The sequence below is a fragment of the Polyodon spathula genome, chromosome 23 (assembly GCF_017654505.1).
Source record: "Polyodon spathula isolate WHYD16114869_AA chromosome 23, ASM1765450v1, whole genome shotgun sequence".
Classification (NCBI taxonomy): domain Eukaryota; kingdom Metazoa; phylum Chordata; class Actinopteri; order Acipenseriformes; family Polyodontidae; genus Polyodon; species Polyodon spathula.
The window spans coordinates 13549745-13573864 of record NC_054556.1 but is presented as its reverse complement, the minus strand read 5'-3'; the positions used below and the strand labels follow the sequence as shown (position 1 = coordinate 13573864).

General features: G+C 42.9%; 2 protein-coding genes across 4 annotated transcripts in view; both read left to right on the top strand.

The window, feature by feature from the left end:
- Nucleotides 1-19090, top strand: part of LOC121298072 (filamin-B) — a 112707-nt gene extending 93617 nt beyond the window's left edge. Inside the window, exons 39-46 of one of the 3 annotated variants that reach the window (XM_041224857.1) lie at nucleotides 7314-7580; nucleotides 7953-8090; nucleotides 9371-9486; nucleotides 10608-10740; nucleotides 15184-15360; nucleotides 15934-16152; nucleotides 16366-16569; nucleotides 17953-19090. In XM_041224857.1, the coding sequence (XP_041080791.1) occupies nucleotides 7314-7580; nucleotides 7953-8090; nucleotides 9371-9486; nucleotides 10608-10740; nucleotides 15184-15360; nucleotides 15934-16152; nucleotides 16366-16569; nucleotides 17953-18140 (1442 nt within the window). In that variant the 3' untranslated portion in view covers nucleotides 18141-19090. Of the gene's footprint in view, nucleotides 1-7155; nucleotides 7171-7313; nucleotides 7581-7952; nucleotides 8091-9370; nucleotides 9487-10607; nucleotides 10741-15183; nucleotides 15361-15933; nucleotides 16153-16365; nucleotides 16570-17952 lie in introns of those variants that run through there. The other 2 variants (XM_041224859.1, XM_041224858.1) reach the window with 2 other exon arrangements.
- A 3099-nt stretch (nucleotides 19091-22189) lies between these two features.
- Nucleotides 22190-23649, top strand: LOC121297806 (protein ATP6V1FNB). Its single transcript, XM_041224314.1, has 2 exons — nucleotides 22190-22926; nucleotides 23194-23649. The coding sequence occupies exons 1-2, from the start codon at nucleotides 22515-22517 to the stop codon at nucleotides 23310-23312; spliced, it is 531 nt and encodes a 176-aa protein (XP_041080248.1). The 5' UTR covers nucleotides 22190-22514; the 3' UTR covers nucleotides 23313-23649.
- Nucleotides 23650-24120: the final 471 nt, after the last annotated feature.

Sequence of the window (24120 nt, the reverse complement as noted above, 5' to 3'; positions counted from 1 at the left end):
ACTGAAGAATAGAGGCAATGATGTGGAATTGCTTTCTCTGATTTGTGACTAAGACAGGATGTTAAGCAATCACTTGTCTGTAGCACCAGTATTCTCGGGTACCTGAAGCAAGGTTCAGAACAAATAAAAGCAGGACAGGAAGCCAAGCCCGTAGCTGCAATGCAGATCAAACAACCGTCGAAGCAAACACAGCTCAGCTGTCTTTTGTTTTCAGGTGTGTGACTGATGGTGGCCTGAGAGAACAGGTGTTCTGTGAAAAGGCGTTACATTTACTAAAATAAAAATAATCATAACAGTGCTTTTACAAAGACCAAATTCCCTTTGGGTTTTTTTAGGTTGTTTTTTTTTTTTTTATTAATTTTTTTTGTATTACTATGCGGGACAGCTGAATCGAGTGACAGCCCTAATATATACAGTACCAGTCAAAAGTTTGAGTTCACTTGCTGGAAACTAGGTTTTTTCATAATTGACAATGTTTTACATTGTATACGTTTCTGTAAATACTTGAAAAAGAAAACACGTTACAATATACAGAACATAAGGAGTATCAAAGCAGTGTTCTAGAAAATTGAAAATTGTCTCTAAATCTTGGATTCCTCAAAATAGCCACCCTTTGCCTTTTAATAACAGCCTCACAAACACGAGGCATTCGGTTAACAAGTTTCAGTAGGAAATCACCTGACATGTCTTCCCAGCTCTTCTGCAGCAATTCCCAGAGATGTAGGGCACTTGTGGGTAGCTTTGCTTTGACTCTTCTATCCAGTTTGTCCCATACAAGTTTTATGGGATTGAGGTCTGGAGACTGGGTAGGTCAGGGCATTAGATTGACTTGCCCTTCACGTTCCTTCTTTGCCAGATAGTTCTTGCACAACTTTGAGGTTTCGGGTCATAATCTTGCTGAAGAATGAAGGACTGCCCAACTAGCCGTAATCCTGATGGAATGGCATGCCTCTGAAGTATGCTATGATAGCCATGCTGGTTGAGCTTGCCATGGATTTGGTAAAGATCACCAACTCTGTCACCAGCAAAGCAACCCCAGACAATGACACTGCCTCCTCCGTGCTTGACAGTGGGAACCACACATGCAGAACTCATGCGCTCACCCTCTCTGTGTCTTACAAATACTCAGCGGTTGGACCCAGATATTTCAAATTTTGACTCATTGGTCCATCAGACCGACTTCCACTCCTCAAAAGTCCAGTTTCTGTGTTTTTTGGCCCAGGAAAGTCTCTTCCTCTTATTCTGCACTCTTAACAATGGTTTCTTTGCAGAAATTCTTCGTTAGGGCAGCTTCACGCAATCTCCTCTGACCAGTTGATGTTGAAACATCTGTACTTCTAGTAGCATTTAGCTAGGCTTGTATTTCAGGGGGAGTTAATTGCCAGTTTCGCAGACTTGTGAACTTGTTCTCTGATTCTGAGGTCACCCTTGGCCTGCCTGACCTTGTTCGGTCCTCATGAGTGCCAGTTTCTTCAAATCGTTTGATGGTCTTGGCCACAGCAGTTACAGACACTTGCAAAGTTCTTGCAATTTGTCTTAAAGATTGACCTTCATTTCTTAAAGTAATTGCAGACTTTTTTTCTTTGCTTAACTGAGCGTATGTTGCCATTTTCTGCTCCCTTACATTCAGGAATGACAAACTTGTGCCTATGCTACCTATATTTGTAGTAATCACGGACCCTCACCTGTTAACAATAATTGATGACAAAAGGTTAATTAGGTAACATGCTAGTTAACTCAGAGAACATCTAACAAAGACACTTTTATACTTAGGCAAGTGTTCTAACACCGTGTTATACACATTTAAGACTTTTAACTGACTTGGGCTTCAGACTGAAATCCCCTTGCTTTGGGTGACCATTTAATTGAAATTGACAAGATTTACATTGTCATTTAAAAATTACATTTTTGAATGCAATTCACTTATGATTATCAGCCTATATAAGTACATGTATCATATAATGAAATATTAAGTGTTTATAGACAAGTTTATACAGTTAAAAGCATAGATAATCATGAAAAACCAGGTGTACTCAAACTTTTGACTGGTACAGTAACAACAACAAGAAAGGTAATTTGTGCACTGCAATGCTTGATATTAATGAGGTGCTGACCAGTATAAGGTAATTACATATAGTAAAAGTAAAGTCTCTACGGCAATCCAAAAGTTCAGAATTCTTTCAGCCAAACTGTTAGATGGCTAACAAAAGAGTTTCCATAAAGAAATTCATGGTCGCGCTCTTGTTATTTTACTTCAAACGGATCAATTGCATAACTCCTGCTCCATTTTATTTTCTTCAAATCTTTGTTAAAACATGACTAGGAAAACAAACAAACAGCGCGTTTCGACTCTACCGTGTCTTCGTCAGGTTCACATTAAGTGTGAACTGAAAGTAGGTGTTACATTTATACCAATTTATATTTAGTTACATATCTTATGTCTGTTTAAAAATTCATTTAATCTACATATATAAACAAGTAGCTTTTGTGTTAAGGTCAATAAAAGCAATATATTTTAAAAACAATGGGTTGTAGGGAAATATGCAAATAAAGCATTACAAGAGCCAATCAAATTGCTTGAAAGTTGCCTAACTGCTTCTACAGTCATATATATGTGTGTGTGTTTGTTTTACAGGTGTGTTGTAGTATAATAGTAGTTCGAGTAAACAGACACAGCTGTAGCTAGTCATGAAAAGAAAATATTGTCTGCTTTTGCTCCTTTTGTGGCGATAAAATAAATAAAACAAAGAAATAGTCTGGGTACACCACACACTAAAATAAATGAAATATGAAACCAGTGGGCTCCCTGTCACTTTGACCAAAATTAAGGTGAGATAGACATACCATCAATTTCCAATTGTTCTGCTATTTCTTACCATGTGTCGTCTTTCTTTGTATTGTCTTTATAACCACTGGCATCATAAAGGACGTAATATTTTTGTACTTTAATAATTAAATTCTCATTGATGTCCATTTCTCTTATTTCTGTGGTAATTTCTGCATGAACGAGACGATGACAGTCTGACAGCCTCTCCTTTGACTCTGTCCGAGTAATGACGTGTTGTGTTCAGAAATATAGAAGGCTCGTACCGACAAACCATCAGTTTGATTCAACAAGGCCATTCTATCTTTGGAGTAAAGGGGGGAGTTTGCGCAGTAGCTACAGGAATATAGAATGGTAATGTACACCTCTTCATGGTGACCCCCCCCCCCCCCCCCCCCCCCCCCCCCCGCCCCAATGAAATAATACGCTTGGACAGTTGTATTTACCGCTGTGTCATGTATAAAGGGTTTCACAACAACCAATAACAAACTTATGCTCAAACATGAGAATCCATTACACAGCCTTGAGACTTTGTTTCATGGGTAAACCTTGAGACCTGACATCATGCATGAGACAAGCATCTCGTTATAATCGGGGGTTCACATAACTGGTAGGCAGCTATGCATGCGCACCAATAAAAAACAAATCATATTTTTTTAACGCAAATGTGTACCGTCAGCAAAGCATTTGTCATGTAGGTGGCGAGGGTGCTAACACTTAGAAGTCAAACGTATTATCTGGCTGTGTCCCATGCCTGCCCAACCTCCCGATGTTGGTGCTAAACTGTTTTGAAAGTATAACCAGAGAACCTACTGGTGCGAAATTATTAAACACCATCCTTATCAACCCTTACAACTTCTCACATGACCTGACCCTTCTCTCCTGTGTACGTGGATGAGTGTGGGCAAGTCATTTGAGTAGTCCAGACCCAATGAGAAACTATAATAAATAATAACAACAATAAATGAAACCTCTCTATTGGTGCCAGAATTTATGTGGCTTGTGCTGTATGAGGTACCCTGGTGTTAGGAGTCTTGCTCCAGATTTGTACCTGGGTCATTCCATACCAACTCCACCAGAGCCATTGCCTGACCAGCTCATATTTTGCTTGAAGAATTCACCTGGGGGTGTTCAGGCCTGCTCAGTTCAGAAATGCTAATCGTGGGGCTCCCATGGCGTTTATTTCAAATTGCTAAAAACAGCTGCGCTGCTTATTCAAGGGTGGCGGTAATTAAAAGTACTGTACTGTGGTTTTCCAAAGGCGCAGTTTTTTATTGTGTTTTTTTACGGTATTTGAGGGAGGCGTATCTTGAAGTTTATTTCGGCGGGTACAACTTGATCAGGATGGTGAAGAAGTTCTACAGCTTTAAACTGAAAGCTGATGAAATAATAACAAGAGAGCAATGTCAATTCAGCACTGGAGGTTTATTTTCCCTTTCTTTTCTTACAGCAGTTTCTAAGAGTCTCAGTGCTCAACTTTTAATATATGGTGCATTTCTTTCTCTTCAACCAGCAAGATAACTAAACAGTCATGGTCTCCTGGTCCAGGTGGGGCTTTGTGAGAAAGATGACTTCCTGTCTTCTAAACAGCCACGCCACAGCAAGAGCTACACTAGCTTCTGCTCCCCATCGACACTCCAAAACACCACAGCCCCCACTCTCCGAACTTCCTGTCTGGGTCAGGATTCTGCAGCGTGTCTTATTAGCCAAAATACGGCCGTGCTACAACCAAAACAGAAATGCATTTATGACAGTAATTTCAGAGACTTCATGTTTATTTTTTAGCCTCTGGATATATTCTCCAGCTACAGACCCGTACACATTTACCCGGGCTTGCTCGCTCGTCTTTGTTTGTGTTGAGAGACATGTCTCCTGTTATTACAGCCTGCAGTACAAGCAGCCACAGACTGGACTATCTTTAGTTCACATAATAATGTGTAGGTGCATTATATTATGCCTGACTGAAAATGCTGAATTCTCAGAAAGCATGCGCCCCGTCAAGCCCTGGCACGAATTACACACTGAAATACCAGTATACTCCAGCGTGTAATTGCACTCTTTTAAATACATTGTATTCAAGTTTATGCAATTCATTTTGTTTATATGTGTAATTGTTGTCATACTTTGTTTTGTATGCATTTCTTGATTAAGTGCTGCATTTATTTGAGCTGGGGTAGGTTAAAAAATGTACATGTTTCATTCTTGAGAGCGACGTTTATTCAAGGGCAGTGTCTATTACAAATCTGATATCTGAGTGCAGTGCTGATTCAAGGGCAGTGTCCATTACAAATCTGATATCTGAGTGCGGTGCTGATTCAAGGGCTTTGAGTGCGGTGTTTATTCAGAGTCATACAGTATTAATATTCCAAAAGATACAAAACAAAATGATCAAATACAGTTGAAGTTTTATTTCAACAAAACAGAAAATAAACAATGGCTTAAGGGCCAAAAACCAACTAAAAAATGGCCGCAACTTGGCAGCATTCTGTCTTGTCTAGTCTCTCTCTCTCTCTCTCTCTCTCTCTCTCTCTCTCTCTCTCTCTCTCTCTCTCTCTCTCTCTCTCTCTTCTTCTCTTTACTTGTGGTTTCTCCCCAACAAAAGAAAGCTCTTTTTTTTAATTGGGTGTGGTGCCTACCCAGGTGGATAATTGACTGACTGGCCAACGATTCATGAGAAAGCCGTTTGCTGCATTCTCATACTGGCCAATCGGTCAATTCAGTCTCCTGCCCAGGCACACCTGAAAGTCTTTGGAGTTTAAGTCTTCAGTGGCAGGGAACCTCTACCTTGCCACAACAGGCCAAATCCTATTTCTTCAGGATGTGCCAGTATGCATGGCGCCAGGACACTGGAGCGCCACGCAGAGCAGTGTTCAAAACCACACGGCAACCACACTGCATTGTCAAGGTGGCAGAAGGCATGCATAGGCAAACGGTGGGGTAAATGGACTTTTTTTTTTTAAACTGAATTTTCCATAATATTTTCAACACCAGACCTCGCAGCCAAAGGAAATTTTGAGATTGGAAACCGCATATGGGAAGCATGTCACGAAGATCATGAAATGGTTAAGCCCTCAAGCACCTAAAGTTTGCCATACTTATTATTTTTTTTGTGCTTTCTATCGGTTTGTATTTTTTTAAACACACTCAAGTCAGGTTTTGGTAGTTTCAAATGTGTCGCTGTAACAAAGAAATCTAAGTTCCACACACAAGTTCATTACCCCTCAGCTCCAAGCTAGTGCCACTGGAAGCACACCCTGTCACTTTTTACTCTAGATCTAACCCCAGACGATGCACTATTGAAGAATAACGGCAGTTCGGTTAGGACTGTGTGGTACTTTAGTCTCACCAAATGGCCCTAAGCAATGCTACACATGATGGTAGCGTTTAAGTTGAGCCTAGGGTGATTTTTCTCGTGAGGGTCACTTTTTCACTTTAGGTGGACCTTTGCCAGGTCACAGCTCGAAGGGGAAATTAAAATAAAGAAAAGATTAGCATTTCTGAACTCTGCCGGCCCGAAAACCATCAGGTGAATTTTTCTAGCAAAATCTGAGATGGGCAGAGGAGGACGAGGAGGAGGAGAGCGACTTGGATAATGACCCCTAATTTTGGCAAATACCAAACCATTTCTACTGGTAACCTAATGATGAATTTATGTGAACCCCTCACTATAATATCTCATAATCATCTTATTATAAACCTTTCATTTAACATGCTTGTGGTGTTATTATGTACACCTTTTATAAGAGGCTGTGTGGTCCAGTGGTTAAAGAAACAGACTTGTAACCAGGAGGTCCCTGGTTCAAATCCCAGCTCAGTCACTTAATCTCCTTGTGCTCTGTTTTTCACGTTGTAAGTGACTCTGCAGCTGCTGCATAGCTCACACACCCTAGTCTTGTATGTTGTAAAGTGCTTTGTGATGAAAAGGTGCTATATAGAATAAAGATTGTTGTTGTTGCTGTTTTAACTGAGCACAATATTTAGTCAATTCTGAAAAGAAATGTTGGCTTTAATAGCCCAGCCCCTCTAGTTTGTTAGGCTACCACTCGCACTGGTAATAGAAAATAAAAAAGGACTTGTCGTTAATATCTGAGTCACGGAGCCCAAATGTTCGAGTCCAAGTGACACATGGGCGAGTTCGAGTCCTATAAGTCTTTATATATAATTTGTCATGCACAATTTTTATTGCTTTTGGAATAGTTATGTACTTTTCAAACGTGAGTTGTAGTTTGTGGCAGTGCTGCTGTTTTGAAGTGTGTTCTGGAAAGTTTCTCCTCTCCTCATGCTGCAGCTTGTCTCTGCTTCTCACACTCTGCATGTGTTTCCCTGCTCAGAGATCGACAGTCAGGATGTGTCCCCTCAGGTCAGCACTTGTCTGAGCTCCTACCACTCTGCATGTGTTTCCCTGCTCAGAGATCGACAGTCAGGATATGTCTGCTCAGGTCAGCACTTGTCTCTGCTCCTCACACTCTGCATGTGTTTCCCTGCGCAGAGATCGACAGTCAGGATATGTCCGCTCAGGTCAGCAGCCCCTCTGGACTCAAGGAGGATGCAGAGATCATCGCTGCTGGCAACAACACGTACTGTGTGCGCTTTGTGCCCCAGGAGATGGGCGTGCACACAGTGAGCGTACGCTACCGAGGCCAGCATGTCCCGGGCAGCCCCTTCCAGTTCACCGTGGGGCCCTTGGGCGACGGAGGGGCCCACAAGGTGCGGGCTGGGGGCCCAGGCCTGGAGAAAGCAGAGACAGGGTTACCAGGTAGGAGAATCTACCAGAACTTCCTATCTGAATGACTGAAAAAAATTTTGCTCTCCGGTCACAAGCACAGCACAATATGAGTGAAAACTAGACTGGATTCTCTTCCATTCAGACACAGGACAGTCTTATCTTGGAATGACCTTCCATTGTTGGAAGTAATGTAATATGTAATGGTTTATAAATGAGCCTTGCTACCTCTTGATCACCGTTAGACACCTTTATAAATGAGAGGATTCAGTCTGTCTGCTTGTGTACCTCTCTGCAGTTCAGTTCAGTCTCTGTGTGCTTGTGTTTGTGCAGTTCAGTTCAGTCTCTGTGTGCTTGTGTTTGTGCAGTTCAGTTCAGTCTCTGTGTCCTTGTGTCTCTCTGTAGCGGAGTTCAGTATCTGGACGCGGGAAGCGGGAGCTGGGGGTCTCTCGATTGCAGTGGAGGGTCCGAGTCGAGCTGAGATCTCATTTGAGGATCGAAAGGACGGGTCATGTGGGGTGTCGTACATTGCTCAGGAGCCGGGTAAGCCTCCCACACACACACTGAGACACCATGCTGATACATACACACACACACTGAGGCACGCACACTGAGACACCATGCTCTGATACACACACACACACACACGCTGAGGCACGCACACTGAGACACCATGCTGATACACACACACACACACTGAGGCACGCACACTGAGACACCATGCTCTGATACACACACACACACTGAGGCACGCACACTGAGACACCATGCTCTGATACACACACACACACACTGAGGCACGCACACTGAGACACCATGCTCTGATACACACACACACACTGAGGCACGCACAGAGACACCATGCTCTGATACATACACACACACACTGAGATGCACGCTGAGACGCACGCTCGCTGAGACACATGCTAAGACGCATGCACACTGCAAGTATTTGTCCTGGTTTGCATTTGGTCTCATTTTGCACCATACCAAAGAAAAGTGCCCTTCCCATTCATCCTGTAGGGAGCTCAACAAAGTGGCTTTTCATCGCTTTCTATTAAATAGCTAGCAATAGCTGGTTATTATGTGTTGTCAACTACTTCCTCTCAAGTATGAAATTATGATGGTATAGGGTCTATAGGGATAGAGTGTGAATTATTACAAGCAGGAATACTGTCTCACCCTTCAGAGTCCTATAGGTAGAGAGAGGATTGCTATAGTGATGAAGCTTGTAATAACATAATTTAGCACAAATTATTGAAAGGATCAGAAAAGTATAGGTTGATAGGCAGGTACTGTAGGTAAAAGTACTAAAGAAACATAGTAAGTTTATAGACATTGAGAAAGACCTAGCTGAAATGTTTGACTGAACCCTAAGTTTCCTTTAGTATTTCTAAATTCAGCTCTGAATGTTTAACAGATGGCTCGGTGTAGGGGTGCTTGTCAGGCGGCTCGGTGTAGGGGTGCTTGTCAGGCTGCTCGGTGTAGGGGTGCTTGTCAGGCTGCTCGGTGTAGGGGTGCTTGTTAGATGGCTCACTGTAGGAATGCTGCCTGTCCGACTGTATTATGGCTCGGTGTAGGGGTGCTTGTCAGGCTGCTCGGTGTAGGGGTGCTTGTCAGGCTGCTCGGTGTAGGGGTGCTTGTCAGGCTGCTCGGTGTAGGGGTGCTTGTCAGGCGGCTCGGTGTAGGGGTGCTTGTCAGGCTGCTCGGTGTAGGGGTGCTTGTTAGATGGCTCACTGTAGGAATGCTGCCTGTCTGACTGTATTATTGAGCTCAGGTTCTAGCTGTGTGTGGAGGAGCTGAATGGTCTCTGTCGCCCCCAGGTGATTATGAAGTGTCCATCAAGTTCAACGAGGAGCACATTCAAGGCAGCCCATTCCTAGTGCCAGTGTCCGCCTCCACTGACGATGCCAGCAGACTCACTGTTACAAGTCTTCAGGTGAGGCATGAGGAAACATCCCCAGAGCCACCACAGCGCTGGCAACAGGGCCAGCCTCAGCGATCACAGGCATTGCCTCAGAGCAGATGTTAACCAATGTACTGCAGTATTAATACAACTGTATTCACCCCTGTAAATCCCCCTATATTCACCAGTGTATTCACTTCTGTATTCACCCCTGTAAACACCAGTGTATTCACTCCTGTGTTAACTCCTGTATTCACCCCTGTAAACCCCCCTGAACGTGTTGGTGGCAGGATTGAAATGACTTTGCTAGCAACCCAGATGTCATCAATGAAACAGGATAACACAATTACAGCAATCACAATTGTGTTTAAAGAGAAATGTGTGGGAATATTTAGTGCGGCAAGTCCAGGGGTGTTTTCTGATGCCATGGTTCCTGTGGGGTGTTTGTATCCCTCCTCCTGCCCTGTAGTCTCCCAATTTCGGCTTTAGCTGGCAGGTGATGTCAGGTAAGGAGAGCATGTGCTCAAAAGTGCTGTGCATTACACACCTTTATTATACCTAATGCAAAGAAGGGTTAGGGAAAAAAAAAAAAACTAACAGGACTCCCTGCAGTACAGTACCTGCAGCTAAGAACATGCTTTGCAAGTATTATTTACCTAGAGTTACAGCTGCTTTATTTTTTTCAGGGTGTGTGCCTTTTGCCTTGCTAATAGGGCCCTTCATCATTTACCATTCAGAGTTTGTGATTGTGTATTGCTGGAAATGCCTGTGCTGCTGTGGCTGGGTATAAATATTAAATGCAATTCCAGGCTAGGTATTTTGAAGAAAAATGAAAAACACAATATTCCCCCCCCCCCCCCCCCCCCAGTCCCCCAAAAATGATTGTACATTTAGAGCCAAATGATAATTTTTGGGGTGTACTTGTGGGACATTTGTGTTTTATTCTTCTTGTTCTGCTGATTGCTAAAGAGGGATGCTTATCTTCTCAGGGATTCCAAGGTTCTTATAAAGCAGACAGTCTGAGTGGGTGAAGCAGGCACTTCGTTAGGAGATTCCACTCCAGTTTTAAACAGGGTTATTACTACGCTTGTCTGTTTGGGGTTCTACATGAAGATGGGGATGGGTGTGCTGAACTGTGGCTGTTCACTCCTCAGGAATCAGGGCTGAAAGTGAACCATCCAGCATCCTTTGCAGTCAGGCTGAACGGTGCGAAGGGCCTGATCGACGCCAAGGTGCACAGCCCCTCGGGAGCCCTGGAGGAGTGCGCAGTGTCTGAGCTGGAGAAGGGTGAGTGAGAGGGAAGTGATGTTGCTGGAAAGGGGTTGCAGTGACTGCAGTGTATGGGGTAGCTGCACTAGAACTGCACTGCCAGTTGAGATCAATTCGGTGCATTTGTTTATTGTATCATTAAGGAAACGGTAGTGCTTGATATAAAGTTATTTGCTTATACCAAATATTATTACAAATACATTGTTATAAGCAAATTATTAATTTGCTTATAACAATCTATTTTATATATTGTCCCTGTAAAACTTTGTTTCAAATTCATAAACTATTTGTAATAGTTGGTTTTAGGGTTTTTAATTTTATTTTATATATATATATATATATATATATATATATATATATATATATATATATATATATATATATATATATATGCAGACAGGCTAGGCTAAAAGAATCTATTCAGTCTTGAATAAAGAAGACTGCAGCAATCTGATTCAAGCATTCAAAATTCTAAATGTATTGACAATGTCAACCCAAGGGACTTTTTCGACCTGAAAAAAGAAACAAGGACCAGGGGTTGCAAATGGAGATGCAGGGGCATTCAGAACAGAAAATAGGAGGCACTTTTTTACACAGAGTATCGTGGGAATCTGGAACCAGCTCCCCAGTAATGTTGTTGAAGCTGACACCCTGGGATACTTCAAGAAGCTGCTTGATGAGATTCTGGGATCAATAAGCTACTAACAACCAAACAAGCAAGATGAGCCGACTGGCCTCCCTCGTTTGTAAACTTTCTTGTTTAATCAACCAGAGATACAGATGTAGCTGTAGGATTGGACTTGGCATTAATTAGCTTGACAGCCATCAAGGCGGGCTCACTCTTTTCATACACTGCCACTTTCTCTTGGGTGATGAGTTTTTGCAAGTCCTCATCCATCTTTTCCAGTCCTCTTTTAGTTGACTCTGTTCTGTAGGATGAGATTCACCGTGCCACACAATCATTCATATACTGGACCTGTTGCTTTGTTTCTTGGGATGGACTGGTCGCTTTGTCTGTCAGTACATAGTTGTACCAGTGTTTCATACTTGCAAGATATGATTTGATTGTTCCTGGTTCCTTACATATTTGTTCAGAAATGCATCTCGTTGTTCATCTTCCTCAGATTCTTCACCATCACCTCAACGGTTTCTTCATGTTCATCCTCGTCAATGTCATGGTCTTCCTGCTTCTCATTTCTGTCCAGTATTTCAGTGTATGAAGCCATTTCCTGTGTGTGCTCCTTTGATAGGTCACATCTTACAGCCGCACCTTCATGTTATTTAAACCTACTTTTGTTTCTCTTCCTTTGTTTCTCCTCTTATCAATATTCAGCGGGTTTTTGAAGAACTCTGACTTTTTGTCAATCTTGTGAAATGCACTTAAATGAGGAGGCAACCTCTTCAATACAGGCAAACAGCCCTCAATAGGACATGTTCTTTGCTGGTGGACAACCCTCAATAGGACTTGGTCTGCGCCAGTGGTAATCCTCCTCCTTGTTATCATTGGGCTGTTCGTAACTCATATTGCTGTAAGGCAGTTCATGTTTTTTCTTTCTCTCATTTATGACGTAATCTTGGATGAATAACTTTTCCACCAGTTTGGCACAGGGCATTTTTTTCTTTAACCTCTGGTTCTTCACTATTGATGTGCTTTTTGCTTTACTCTGAATCTCCATTCTCGTTATTCTCCACGCTATTGCTCAGTGGCTCAGCCTTGTTGTTATGCTTCTCATTGCTTGAGCAGAATTGCATTACGTCCTCATTATTCTCTTCTGTCTTTGTTTTTGAATTGTGTCGTCTTCTGATGACAATTCAGTTTCTGAAGTTGACTCCAGTCTTTCAGGTTCCTGGAGTTCATCACAACTTGAGGGTTATGCAGTATGTGCCTAAAACAAACAAAACATTACTCGGACAAGTTTTAGTAACTGTTAAACATGCCATTTCAATAAAGTATTATGACATAGATGAAGTCAAATATGACCAACAAAGCTATTCTAAATCAAACATACAGCATGATTCAGTTAAACACAGATACATTTATATTTTGTACATTTCTTTATACAGGCTACAGAATTACTATGCATTAACTAAAAAAATAGTTAAGAAGGCAGATACTGTATACTATCACAGAATTATACCAAATCCACATTTTCATCACCACATATGAAAATCCTCGTATATATATCCTCGTACATAGTGTTTACCCATCAAAGTCAAGGTCAGAACTACTTAGTAATAATCAAGAATGATGAATTACAACAATCAAATTATTGATATACAAGTGCTTTACAATAATTAAGATATTGTGGTTCACACTTTATATTTCTACAGAGATTTAATATGAATTAATTATAATCTCTGAAAGAAAATAGGTTGACTTATGTCCAGTATTCCTATCCCACCTACCTGTGATAAACAGGGTTAACATCACCACATTTATAAAGAAAAGCCTTGACACAGTTGAGACATGGATTGTGTATGTGTGCCATTCAGAGGGTAAATGGGCAAGACAAAAGATTTAAGTGCCTTTTTGAACGGGGTATGGTAGTGGGTGCCAGGCGCGCCGGTTTGAGTGTGTCAAGATCTGCAACACTGACTGCTCATTGATGAAAGACGCCAGAGGAGACTGACCTGAATTGTGCAGAGCAACAGACGGGCTACAGTTAGTCAACTGACAGTCCAGTACAACATTGGTGCCGAAAGACCCATAAAAAAATGCACAACTCATCGTACCCTGACACGAATGGGGTATGGCAGCCGACGACCTGACGGAGTTCCACTTTTTTCAGCAAAACGCAAGAAACTGCGGTTGCAGTGGGCTAGAATGAAAACACTGGACACTAGAGGATTGGAAAAACATTGCCTGGTCTGATGAATCCCGGTTCTTGCTGTTTGACACTGATGGGAGGATGAGGGTATGAAGAAAACCAAATGAGTACATGCATCCATCATGCCGCGTGTCAACATTGCAGGCTGGTGGTGGTGGTGTGATGGTGTGGTTGTGTTTTCATGGCACACATTGGGTCCCTTGATAAAAGTGGAGCAACGTTTGAATGCCACAGGATATCTGAACATCATTGCCAATCAGGTGCATCCCTTCATGGCAGCGGTGTATCCATCTGCTAATGGATTTTTTCAGCAGGATAATGCCCCATGCCACAAGACTAGGATTGTCCAGGAATGGTTCCATGAACATGACAGTGAATTCAGCTTACTGCAGTGGCCTGCCCAGTCACCAGATCTCAATCCAATTGAGCATCTGTGGGATGAGATGGAACAAGCTATTTGGAGTAGAGCTCCACTACCAGCCAACTTGACACAACTGTGGGAAGCATTGGAGTCAATATGGGCCAGAATCCCTGTGGAACGATTTCGACACCTTGTAACTAAATAACAAGAAACAATTTGAACCAACTTCGATGTTGCACCTCGCACACTCTTTTTGTCACACTCTCAGTGTCTCACTGCTGGTCCAATTTATATAGCCTGACTTTTTAGCAAGATAAGTGAGCGATGCAGCTTATTCTGAAGGGAAATGTTTCCTCACAAACTCAACCTACACAACAGCGATGTGTAATATATTATCAATACACACACACACACACACATATATATATATATATATATATATATATATATATATATATATATATATATATATATATATATATATATATATATATATATATACACACACACACACACACACACACACACACATATATACATAACTTCCAAACATAAAATATCCTGGAAACTTGTAAACTGACCTGGAAAAAGGGGGATTTCTACTCCAGAATAGCCCAGTACATTAATTAATATTCATAACCCTGACAATAATGTTACAAATGTTCCCCAAACAGATATTTTGTAGGATTAGCAGAAACCGTTGGGGAATAGAACACTTTTTCAGAGACACATAGTATAGATCCTAATGTGCTTTAACATTGCCTAAAATTATAACCCGATTATCTTTAATAGTGGAGATGTTATACAAATCCATGCATCTTTCACTCAGGGAACTTTTATAACTTGGTAGAAGTTAAAAAAATTGAAATAACTTAGAAAATATTTAAAATCTATAACTTGGTAGACTTCAAGAAAATAGTATTTTGAATAGTCTCACCAACAAACAGTCAAAAGCCCATTTGATTCTTAAGAAAAATTAGAATTTTATAAGCCATAAAATCGTCTTGGTTTTTAGCATCTGGTGTTTGAGTTCGGTGTAGTGTCAGAATGTGGTATGCGTACCAAAACCTGACCCGTGGAATGTCAGAAAGCAAAACGTTGTCACATTGAAAGTGGTGCAATCAATTGTGATCTGGTGGGTGTTTTCCTATTGCCAAACAGGTACATTTACCATTTAATTATACCTTTTTTTTGCAAAGTTAAAGTTATTATTAAAGTAATTCAAGGCATTCACATCAGGGTTAATGACACTGTTGCTGTTTTGTGTTCTAGATAAGTATGCGATCCGCTTCATCCCACGTGAGAACGGCTTGCACTCCATCGACGTGCGCTTCAACGGGAGCCACATCCCCGGCAGCCCCTTCCAGGTGCGAGTGGGGGAGCCCGGCCAGGCAGGAGACGTGGGGCTTGTCACTGCGTACGGGGCCGGCCTGGAGCGGGGGGCCACAGGTGAGGGTCTGCACACACACACTCCCTAATAACGGTAAGAGTTCCAAACGGATTCACCAGGGACTCAGTAATATAGCTAAACAAAGGAAGCTCTGAAACCCAGGACTGCATGTTTTCAGCCCTCCAGTCTGTAATGATGTATCCTCACCGAACACTCCCAGTGTAAAGGGTGGAGGCTGAGGCTGTGCGGGACCATGCTGTCCTGACACTGCCAGTGTAAAGGGTGAAGCCTGAGGCTGTCCGGGACCATGCTGTCCTGACACTGCCAGTGTAAAGGGTGAAGCCTGAGGCTGTCCGGGACCATCCTGTCCCTGAGAAAGCCTGAACCAGTGCACTGAAGAGCCTGGCTGCTTTACACAAACAATTATACAGCTTTTAACATCTGCGATCAAATGCGACATACAACACTGCCCGTTACACTTCTTGGAGGAGTCTTCTGACAAAAGTAACAACTATTTTTAAACCATACACCTTTAGGTAGTGCACAAGTGCAATGCAGATTATAAATTGCTATTGTGAGCACTGCAGCCCACTGTAACCCTCTCTCTCACTCCCTTTCCCTCTCTCCTGCAGGCACCCAGTCAGAGTTCATCATTAACAACACTAAAGCTGGCCCAGGCACCGTGTGTGTCACGATTGAAGGCCCATCCAAGGTGAAGATGGACTGCCAGCAGAGCCCTGAAGGCTACAAGGTCCTATACACCCCTATGGCACCGGGCAACTACCTGATTGGCATTAAGTATGGGGGACCCAACCACATCGTGGGCAGCCCCTTCAAGGCCAAGGTTACAGGTGAGACTAGCGGACAGGTTGCGGGTGAATCTGAAGCAGACCCCAGCCATGCTGCAGAGACGCCCCTCTGTACAGATGGATTTATCTAGAGAACCTCTTGTGATGACACTGTCAGAAACACACGCTCACATTTCAGCTGCAGTCCTGCCGGTATTCCCTTGTAAACAAGTAATTGTCTATAGCAAGCCCTTTATTTATGTCTCTTCCCTGCAGGTTCTCGTCTGGTCAATATCGGCAATGCCAATGAAACCTCTTCCATCACAATGGACTCTGTGAGGAAGTCCAGCAGCCCCAGTGTGTACAGCGCCCTGCCCAAGCCCTTCTCTGACGCCAGCGCGGTGCAATGCACAGGAGCCGGGCTCAGCAAGGCCTACGTGGGGCAGAGGAGCAGCTTCTCTGTGGACTGCAGCAAAGCAGGTGAGAGCTGCACGCCGCAGGGAATTCTCGCGGTGCATTAGCGTGATTTTCACAATAGAGCACGCTTCACGAGCAGCCTGGGGGTGCATTCCTTGTGTAACACGGGTATCATTTAAATACTGAGTGTGTTGAAACTTTTTATCCTTAACCCTTCTGCTCCGGTGAACATTCAACGTGTTTGAGGTCCAACTGATACAAACGTCACTTTCAGCTTGTGTATCAGGACAAATATCCACCGAAATAGTACGTATTAAACATTTCTAATAAGATGAGAATCTGAAGACTATCAAGAGAATAACCTTTTCACTGTATGATGAAATATAATCTACGATTACCTAGTTTTGAATGTAAAAAATACCTTTAGAAATGTCTCCGTAAGTGTAATTTAGTGTCTCCTACCTAAAGCTGCAGAAGTGTTGGTGGTAGCCGCAGCTCTCAGGAAATAGGGTCAGAAGGAATAGTTTAAACACAGTGTCTGGATTTCATTGTACACCACATTGTTTGATGGGTGTGCAATGTGAAGATGTTCGCCATCAGATAGATGTGTCAACTCATCAGCATATTCTATTAAAACAGAACATCTCTTTCAGATGGGTAAGCATTCTTGGTTGTGTAAAGCAGTTTAGTTGCTGTCTGGCAGTGCTGTGCATTAACATCACAGTATACATTCTAAAATGTATCTGTATTGGCCTGGGGCTTTAGTGAAATGCATTTTGATTGGAGAGTCATCCCGGAAGTTTATCCTGTGAATATTGGGGGGGGGGGGGGAAGCAGCCTGTGGTTCCTTCTGTCTGTGCAGTTTGAAAGGACAGTGTGATCTCAGAGGCAGCTGGTCCAGCACAGTGCAGAGGCTATGACTGGTATAGAACTTTATAAACCAGAGGCGTTGTGTTTAAACTGAGCTGTGGCACACTGTGTCTAATTCAGCTGTGATGCAGGAATCTACCAGCGCTGTAATAACACATTTATCAGCACAGCTGCATGGATTGTATTCACATGGCTTGGTCAGTTTTCTGCTAGTGTTGCATAACACATACACGACTGTCTCTTCTCCTGGTGGCTGAATTGTAGCAGAGCTATAAGAACACACAAAAGTTTACAAACGAGAGGGGGCCATTCGGCCCATCTTGCTCGCTTGTTTGTTAGTAGCTTAATGATCTCAGACTCTCATAAAGCAGCTTCTAGAAGGATCCCAGGGTGTCTGCTTCAACAACATTACTGGGGAGTTGGTTCCAGACCCTCACAATTCTCTGTATAAAAAGTGCCTCCTGTTTTCTGTTCCGAATGCCCCTTTGTCTAATCTTCATTTGTGACCCCTGATCCTTGTTGATTTTTTTTTTTATTGTATAAAATGTAACGGCTGTATTTCCTAAATGTTTTCAGGTAAGAACATGCTGTTGGTGGGGGTTCACGGCCCAGTGACCCCTTGTGAGGAGGTGTCTGTCAAGCACATGGGGAACAAGCAGTACTCGGTCAGCTACATGGTCAAGGAGAAGGGCGACTACATCCTGGCAGTGAAGTGGGGTGAGGAGCACATTCCTGGCTCCCCCTTCCACGTCACTGCCCCCTGACTCTCTCTGCAGCTTCCACACACACAGCGCTGAAACGTCATTCTAATCACGAAAAGAGAATCAAACCCGTGGAAATGGGAACAAAAAATTGACGAGATTAATATTAATTTTAATTGAACTAAGATGAGATTTGTTATTAAATATGTTATCAGGAAAATGTGTTGCATTTGGCTGTTCTGTAATGTTTCTGATAACAACCCAAGCTGTAATATAATTTAATTTTAGATGCTGATTCCTGTTAAAGACATGAACTAAACTGGAATTTCTTTCTTTTCTGTACTACTGATAAATGTCCTTTTGACTTTTTTTTTCTGGTTTTAATAGTATCTCTTAACTCTGGGTATCAGATCCACCCAATGTGTCTCTCTTCATCTTCACTACATCACTGTGTATTCATGCATCACTATGTATTCATATTGTGCCTGGTATAAAAACTGGACTTGGATGTTGACGTGCTTTTGTTACGAAAGAGTGTATCCTGCCCTTCTCACGACACTTCTTTCAAGCCCAGGATATTTGAGGATACAACAAATGTAGTGTACTGGACATGAGATCACGCTCCAATCATGACACAAGCACGAGGGTAGTGTACTGGACGTGAGATCAGGCTGATGAAGTTATTACATTTTTGGAACCTGTACCCTGTAACGATCCCCTGCCCTGGTATTGTTGCCAGTGGACATGCCACACACGATCCACAAGGAGTCGCTGTTTCTGCTAATCATTTAATCCTCTATAACCATGGCTGGTTTTATCCCCAGATTGCTCCCGACATGTTTGTTTTGAGACAGGTGAATGTTGTACTGGTGGTGGGTTCTGCTCACTGGGCGTGGTTCATTTCTGAATCTTAGTTGTGTTAAATGGTTTGCATTTTTACATTAACCTGTTTGCCCGATGTAAAGAAAGTCTTAACAATGATGTATATTAAACAATAAAGTGGAATAACCCTGGTTTGAAGTGTGTCTCGTGAATGCAATGAACACGACCTTTAAAAGAGACAATGTTGCTACAGATGTAGCCTGCAAAACCCAAACAGCAAGCACATGTTAAAAACATGTTGAAATTATTTAAAGATATCTTCAAACAGAGATATTTCAAAATCATTTGTATTAATTTTTTTTTTTTTTTTAAATGTAATTGATACATCTTAAAATGAACTGGAAGTAATTTAGATATACCTTAAAATGTATTAATGATATCTCCAAGTGAACTAAAGACATTTGAAAAGCATTTCAAGATCCCTCAATTCATTTTAGATATCTTCAAAAGGACCCTATTTAGATATGGGCAAATGCTTTAATGAAATCTAACTCGCTGGAAGCATTTCAAGATGTCTTGACATGTAATTTGAGATATCTCTAAATGAACATTTGGCTTGCCAGTGATGGATACTCACCTGATGCTAGCTCTGAATGTGACTGCTGTGTGAATTTGGAAACTGCTGCAGGAGTACAAAGGATAAAGGGTGTGAAACTCAGACTGCTCAAAAAATAACAAGAAGCAGCATTTCAAGCAGCATTCTCTCCAGCAAAGATACAATTTATTTTATTTATTGCATTTATATAGCACTTTTTATACAAAAGTATTGCACAGCACTGTACTGTACATAGCAGAGAAAAAGAACAGACCACAATACATTTGTATATCATGTCACACATCCCATGGTGCGTCATAAAATACACAAAGGGTTGCAGTGCCAGATACCACAAGTTGCTATCCTTCATCATGCTTAACCATCTGAGTGGGGTGTGGTCAGTGACAAGATTGAATGCCTGTCCCAATAGGTAAGGTCTGAGTGGCCCATTTAATGGCCAGACGTTCCTTCGCTATGACAGAGTAGTTACGCTCCTGCGGGAGCGTCTTTTTAATTACATATTTTTTATATTTTGTTAAAACAAACTGCTCCAATACGATGGCCTCACCCATTTGCAACCCCGTTTTCTGGGCCGGGCTGAGCAGTGCACACCCAATGGGTTTCCCAGGTAATGTTCAGCCTTTGAAGGATGGCCTGTTTAACCAGGTCATACTGGCTGGCCTCCTCATTAGTCATGGCTGGGTACGTTCGCTGCCCTCCTCGCTGAGACAGGGGCCCAGCTGACTCATCCAGTACTCCTTCGACCATAACGCGGTGGTAGCCAACCGCTTGAAGGCAACAAGTACGCCTCCGGGTCATCCTCTAGCGTCATCTTTTGCTCCCATGTTTCAGGGGGCGCCATTACGGGTCCTGCTAGTACTGGGGGTGTGTGTCCGAGTCCAACCTGCTCGATTAGTGCCGTGTACCTCTCCTCCGTCTGCCTTCTCTGCTTCAGCATGTGCAATAGTGCAACGAGCATTGCGATGTCCATCTCCCGATCTGACACCACGTGTAAACGTGCGGTTTGCAGTGCTCAGGTGCGGGTGCTCCAACAACGACCAACACAAAGTTCACAATTCAAAACAGTTCTTTATTTTACTTTCCTTCTCTGTTAGACCGGGAAATAATAATGCTACACAACAATGAATATTGTCAGTGTTTAAACCCTGGGGTTCAGTCACAAAATAATATTACAAGAAACAACACAGACACGGTCACTTCTCCTGACAGTGAGTGCTTCGAGTGCAGATGCGGTGCAAGGTAATCACAGTGACAATTTGTGCAGTGCAGTCTGGGCTTGATGCTGGCCTGTAGCGACAGCTCCCGGTTCGTGTTAGCCGTTTAGTAGAGACAAACTCGGACACAAACTAAACCCTTACAATACGCTCTACACATTCCATTTTCTTTCTTTTCTGTCAGTCTCATAGCCACATCAAAGGAACAGATTACATCATCACACCCCCAATTATACCCTTATCCACGCCCCCTTTGATAGCTGGTTCAGTCATGTCTCCTCCAATCATTGACTGACACATTGCATACTGCTTTAGGGCAATGACTTCGGGCATTGTGACTCTGCCTCTTCCTGGATAGCTAGCTTCCGACTGACCCTGGAATAAACTGCAAGATCGACCAGTACAAGGCACTCTGTTCCTGTTAGACAGCGCCCTCGCAGATCAGGAAGGAGATTGTTGCATTCACATGCAGACATTACATCATCATCTCAATACTGTACACATTACATCATCGTCTCAATACTGTAAATTGATAATACCCTTGTAAGAACACATAACCTAACAGAAATGCAAAGCATGAGGAAAGGCTCCAAAGCTGACAGTGTATATTGAGCATGATAAAATACCTGGTAAAGCCCAGTACATGCATGGGGTGTGCTGTAGTGAAGGCATCTTGTCCTGGAACTGTAGTCACTCTTCTCAGCAGAGACTTACACTCTTCATAGACTCGGGACTGAGTGATGCATGGGGTGTGCTGTAGTGAAGGCATCTTATCCCGGTACTGTAGTCATTCTTCTGACTCACACTCATAGACTCAGGACTGAGTGGGAGGACCAGATGCTATGCAGGAATGCATTTATGGTGTGGTGGTGGCATTGGGATGAACGGGCTGCCTCTTTGTCAAAGTGAAAATAAAGGCACTTGTGAGAATGCTGTGAAACTACACGTGAGGTATGAACATCTGCATGCAGGCTAGAGAAGCCGGAGAACATTTGCGGGAATTGCAAAAGTGTAAAATCTATTCTGAAAACGAGGCCATTCCTCCATCCCATAATGTCACATCCCATCTGCTTGGTGATGCCATGACACTGTCATCATGTTTGTACTGAAGATTATGGGCTGCTATTACTAAGCAGTGAGGACCTCTGTGCTGGTTCAGTATAAAGCCCATCCCAATGAAACAGTTAGGTCACCTACCAACATATTCAGTGTTATATTTTTTAAAACAAATCTTTAAAAAGCTCTATAATGTACAACCCCCAGAGCACAATAATTTCACTTAATGGTAGTTTATAAATAGTTAATTAACTAAACATTAACAGAACATTGAAAGAATGTGTAATGTTAGTTGCAGAGGTATTTAAACTTTTATTAGAGTAGGTATTTAAGTGTTCTTTTAGAGCAGTGAGCATGCACGGCATTGTGGGTCACTAATGCTAAATACCCCTCATCTATATGTCAATACAGTGCGTATCGATTCTTTGCAGTGGTGCAGGCTAGAGGTGGCTGCAGTAGAGAGCTTAGGCCCCTGGCTGGCAGGCAGTGTGGAGTGTCTGTGACAGATCTGGGCAGTGTTTCACTCAGCAGAGGATTCTCTGTCCATTCATCCAGCCAGGCTCCTTCCCCAGCGAGTCCGGGCTTCCACTGCGTAACCATGGAGGCAGAGTAATCAGGAAGTAAACATGAGCCTGTGTTAGTGTTGGTGTCTCTATGGCAGTGAAAGATCCCGTTCAAGGGGAGCCAGAGCTACGGCCTGTCTAAGCACTGCAGAGAGACAAAAACAACATGAGGGATCTGCTGACCACACAGAAGCAGAACTGCTACCGCGAGTTGATTGAGAAGGAGGTCTACACCAGGCTAGCCTGGAAGGTGAAGTATGGGCAGGAGTACTCCAGAGGCCAGTCCCTGAGGAGGCTGAAAGCCAACGCGGTCCCTAAGCTCCCAGCCCCAAGGACTGTCCTGCCGCCTGTCATCTGCACTAAGAAGCCAGAGGAGCTTGCAGCGGCACAGACTGCAAGGATTGGGCTGGAGCCCGACATGAGGCCAGTGACACCACAGATCCGCAGCACGCTCTACCAGGGCTTCTCCAAGGAGGGCAAAGGGAGGAACCTCTACCTGCAGAAGAGGAACCAGAAGAGTCCCGACGAGAAATTCCAGCATCCCATCCTCTCATCCTGGGAGTATGGGTGGAGACTGGGTAAGTGGAATTCACTGCTTCAGCTGAGGACAATGAATATGAAATGCACTGCTTAACTGGGGAGAATTAATATGATATTCACTGCTTAAACTGGGCAGAATTAATATGAAATTCACCGCTTCAGATGAGGACAATTAATATGTAATTCACTGCTTAAACTAGGGAGAATTAATATGAAAGTCACTATTAAACCAGAGAGAATGTGTAGCAAGTTACTTCTTGAACAGGGGAGAATTAGAAGGAAACTATCATTCTCTCTTTTTCCAGGTGAGTTAGTCAAAGAAGTGAAGAAGCCGGTTTACGGCAGATCTGGACTTGTGAAGGATACCTTTTATGCTCGGAACAGCATTTTCAACTTCCCCGCTCCCACTGATCGGCTGGGCTAAATAACCATAGCAGCATGCATTGTGGGGTGTGTATAGGAATCCTTAGAGGTGCACAGTCTCTTAGTTATCTTTTACCCTAAAATTAGACTATAGAATTTTCTACTTACTCACAAACCGCCCCATGTTGCCTGTCCAGTTTGTTACCCCCCGTGTAGTTTCAGGTGCAGGTGCACAAGCTGCCCCTCCTTGAAGCTTTCTGACCACATTGTAACACCATGAACTAAACTGGCTACATGCAGCAGAAGGGGGTTATGAAGGACATCCAAAATTTGGTACAAACTAAATATTCTTTTTAAAAATGTATCTTTTCATGTTATATAATAAAAAGTCTCCTTTATTTTATTAGCAAGATTCATTTTTTGAATGACTGATTTTATGGTGCGTTGTTGAGTGTCTTACCCCACTGTCAGGCAATATACTAGACTTCTTACTGAATCATTTAATATTGCAAAACTGCCAGCACCAGATATTATCTTACACTGGATTGTTTCAGTGTCTGTGGAATTGTATGTGTGTGTGTGTGCGCGCACGCCTCTGTTTCTGTGTGTGTGTGTGTGTGTGTGTATGCGCCTCTGTTTCTGTGTGTGGGCCTCTGTTTCTGGGTGTGTGTGTGTGTGTGTGTGTGTGTGCGCGCGCCTGTTTCTGTGCGTGAATGTGTGTGTGTGCGCGTCTCTTTTTCTGTGTAGGTGACTGTGTAATTGTGTTTGTGTGCCTCTGTTTCTATGCGTGCGTGCGTTTGTGTGTGTGTGTTCGCCTCTGCTTCTGTGTAGGTGACTGTGTAATTGTGTGTGTGTGTGTGTGCCTCTGT

Bases quoted from the DNA above. Each gene is read 5' to 3' on its own strand.
- LOC121297806 (XM_041224314.1), top strand. From the start codon at position 22,515: ATGAGGGATCTGCTGACCACACAGAAGCAGAACTGCTACCGCGAGTTG. The intron at 22,927-23,193 runs GTAAGTGGAATT...CTCTTTTTCCAG, and splicing joins GGAGTATGGGTGGAGACTGG to GTGAGTTAGTCAAAGAAGTG.